The sequence below is a fragment of the Crocodylus porosus genome, unplaced genomic scaffold (genome assembly GCF_001723895.1).
Source record: "Crocodylus porosus isolate Cpor-Errol unplaced genomic scaffold, CroPor_comp1, whole genome shotgun sequence".
NCBI lineage: Eukaryota > Metazoa > Chordata > Crocodylia > Crocodylidae > Crocodylus > Crocodylus porosus.
In genome coordinates, this window is record NW_017728943.1 from 1,280,698 (window position 1) to 1,284,284 (window position 3,587).

Here is a 3,587-nt window from a genome sequence, read left to right on the forward strand (position 1 = left end):
CTGCAATGAACTTTAAAAAAACCACCAGGGTTTATTTTTTGATGGACTTTTCACCTTGGCACTATCTGGCTATAACTGTCAGGATAATATGCAATGTATATTGAGTGTGTGTGTATGAGAAAGTCCTAGAACACAGGCAAAACAGACAGTTTTGTGATTAAGGTGCAGGACTGAATATAGGGAAGACCTTTGTTCTATTTTTTTGACTCTCCCCTGGATTTGCTTAGTGAATCTTCTTACAGTCAGATTATGGAGTAAGGTCAGCAATCACCACCAGGGCTTGATTTTCAGAAGAATTTGGTTGCCGAGCACTTCTGAAAATCTGGTTCTTAAATCTGAGCTCTTTAAAAAAATAAATCATCCCCTGATTGTGGATGCTAATAGCTTGAAATTTCTGGCTCCTATGTCTTTAGGTCATAGCTGGCCCATGAAAATTAAGCAAAAATTAATCAACACCCATAAAAATGTATGGACTGGAAAGAGACACTGTGTTATTTCATAATATAGCTCATGAAAAAAGCTCAGTTGCCTTTCAGCTTCAGACTAAATTTTTTATTGCTCACAGCAGCAAAGATCACAATGTGCACAGAGTAGAATGAACACCAAGCGAGGTGACAAGCAAATTCCCCTTCCTCATTCACATCTCAAGGGTAAGTAGGCGCAGGCAGCTCCTTCGTAGGGTTATTGAGTTCTGGCAAAACAGAGAATGGGAAGAAGGAACAACTGAAACCTTTGTGTCACTATATTTAAGCCGTGCATTTGGCAGGAATAATTCCCTCTGAGCTCCATTCAAATTTGGAGAGGAGTCACCTCTGCTGATCATCCTCAGTTGGGTTCCATGTTGGGATCTCTTGGGTGACACCTTAGAGAAAACTGGAGGTTGTATTTTACACAGCTGTTAAAAATCTTGTGTTTTCAGCTTTCTTTCTATGGCTTTTCTAAGTGTTGTATCCTTAAACATTTGACTTTACATAAGGATAGGCATCAATCCTATTGTTCTTGGCTATTCAGTACCCACAGGTGTATGCTTCTGTAAAGGGCAGTGGACCCCAAGGGTTTGATTCAAAGCTCACTGAAGTCAAAGGGAAGGTTTTTTCCTTTCTCTAGATTCATAGAAAAATAGAACCGGAAGCGCCCTCAGGAGGCCATCTAGTCCCATCCCCTGCTCAAGGCAGGATGATCTCTGTCAAAACCATTCCAGAGAACTGTTTGACTTAGAAAAATTGCAAAGATGGAGATTCCACAACCTAGACTCTAGGTAACCTGCTCCAGTGCTTAACCACCCTCAAAGAGAAACATTTTCTTAATATCCAGCAGAAATATCCCTTGGTGTAGTGTAAGACCATTACTCCTTGTCCTGTCCTCTGTAGCTACAGAGAATAGTTTATTACTACCATCTGCTTAAAAAAAAACAACAGTCATCCTCTTAGTATTTGAAGACTGTTATCAAATTCCCTCTTCAGTCTTTGCTTCTTTAGACAAAATTATCCCAGCCTTTCCACTCCTTTCATAAGTCCTGTTTCACAGATACTTAAATCATTGCTATCAGTTAGATTCTTTCTAATTTGTCCATTTCTTTCTTGACACGAAGGGCCCAAAACTGGACACAGGAGATGGATGAGGCCTCACCAGTGCTGAACAGAGTGGAAGAAATCACTTCCCTTGACTTAGAAGACATTCCTGTTAATAAAAGCTAGGGTGCTCTTGAGCTTCTCTCTCCTTTATCTTTTTTTCTGCAACAAGAACACACCATTGGATCATATTCTGCTTAGGGTCCACCATTCTTGATGACTTACTCCACAATCTTTCCAGATACTAAGGTCAGACTGACTGGTCTGTAATTCCCTGGATCCTCTTGCTCTTTAAGATGGGCTCTATATTTGCCCTTTTCTATTTGTCTAGGATCTCACCCAACCTCCATGAATTCTCAGGCAGAATAACCAATGACTCTGAAGTTACCTCACCCAAATCCATGAGTACTCTAGGATGCTTCCTGTCTGGCCCTGATGACTTGAAAACACCTACCTAAGTAATCTCTAATTTGTTCTTTCCCTTTGCTAGGCTGCTGATCTCCACCACACCCACCCATCTTTGCTGCCAAATGTGTTAGTTTAATAGCTGAAGTCTTTCATTAAGACTCAAGTAAAAAAGGCATGACATTCTTCAGTATTCCCTACATCATCCCTGACTAGATTGCCCTCTGCATTCAGTAAGGGACCTACGCTTTCCTTGGCCTTCCTCTTACTTTTGCCTTACATATAGAATGCTTTTTTGTTGCCTTTTATATCCCTTGCTAGCTGTTTCTCAAATTGCTGCTTGGCCTTCCTGATTTTCTCCCTGCATGCCCATGTAATATTCATCCTTAGTAACATTGCCAAATTTCCACTTTTTGTAGGATTCTTTTTTTGAGTGGAAGAGTTTGCTGTTTAGTTAAACTGATCTCTTGCTGCATTTCCCAGCCTTTCTTTGCATCAGCATAGCCTGCTCTTATACCCTTAATGTGGCTTCCCTAGAGTACAATCATCTCTCCTGGACTCCTTTTCCCCTCAGACTTGTCTTCCATAGAATTCTGCCTACCAGTTGCCTGAGTTTGTTGAAGTCTGCTTTTCTGAAGGCCACTGTCTTTATTCTGCTGCTGCTCTCCTCCTCCTTTCCTTAGGCTATCATTTCATGGTCACTGTTGCCAAAGTTGCCTTTCACCTTCCCATAGTTAACTAAATTCTCCCTGTCTGAGCACCCAGTGGAGAAGAGCTTCCTTCTACTTTATACCAAAAAGTTATCCTCAACATACTCCAAAAACTTGCTGGTCTGCTTGTGCACTGCTGTATTACCTTCCCAGCAGATGTTATGGTAATTGAAGTCTCCCATAATCGCCAAGTCCTGGTATCTGGATACTTCTGCTAGTTTGGAAAAAAACTCATCCATCTCCCCCCCATGGTTTGGTTGGTGATCTATAAACAGATGCTCACCATAACATCATCCTTGCTGTCTTTCCATCTTATCTTGACCCAGACACTTGCAGTATCCCTACCACTTTGTACCATACCTTGGAACTAGTGCATGTCTCATATATAGAGAACAAGGCCACCTCCTTTCTCTCCCACCTGCCTTTTCCCCTACTCCTTAGAGTGGTTCTAAGTCACACAGTGGCTCCCAGGCTGGTGTTGAATTTATGAGGCATGAACTCCCAGACTGGATCACACCCAGTTGAGCTATTGTCTTTGACAGGAGTGCCCTTTAGAGGAGGTCTAAGGATACTGAAGCAGACAGAAATGGGATATTAGATCTCATTCTAATTTCTAACTGTTAGAGCAGTGATGTCAAATTGTGGCCCATGTCTGATTTGCTCTATGCGATGCTGGTCAGGCCACAGCTGGAGTACTGCGTCCAGTTCTGTTTGCCCCATTTCAGGAGGGATGTGGACAACACTGAAAGGGTCCAGAGGAGGGCCACCCGCATGATCCAGGGACTACAGGGCAGACCCTACATTGAAAGACTGCAGGACCTAAACCTGTTCAGCCTTCACAAGAGAAGGCTGAGGAGGGACCTGGTGACTGTCTATAAACTCACTAGGGGGGACCAGAAAG

At 42.5% G+C, this 3,587-nt stretch overlaps 1 protein-coding gene across 1 annotated transcript in view; it reads right to left on the bottom strand.

The window, feature by feature from the left end:
- Window positions 1–541: 541 nt before the first annotated feature.
- LOC109319135 (glucagon-like) overlaps window positions 542–3,587 on the bottom strand; it is a 13,386-nt gene continuing 10,340 nt past the window's right edge. The window contains exon 6 of the mRNA XM_019548652.1: window positions 542–691. Within this exon, the coding sequence (XP_019404197.1) occupies window positions 682–691 (10 nt within the window). The 3' untranslated portion in view covers window positions 542–681. The remainder of the gene's footprint in view (window positions 692–3,587) is intronic.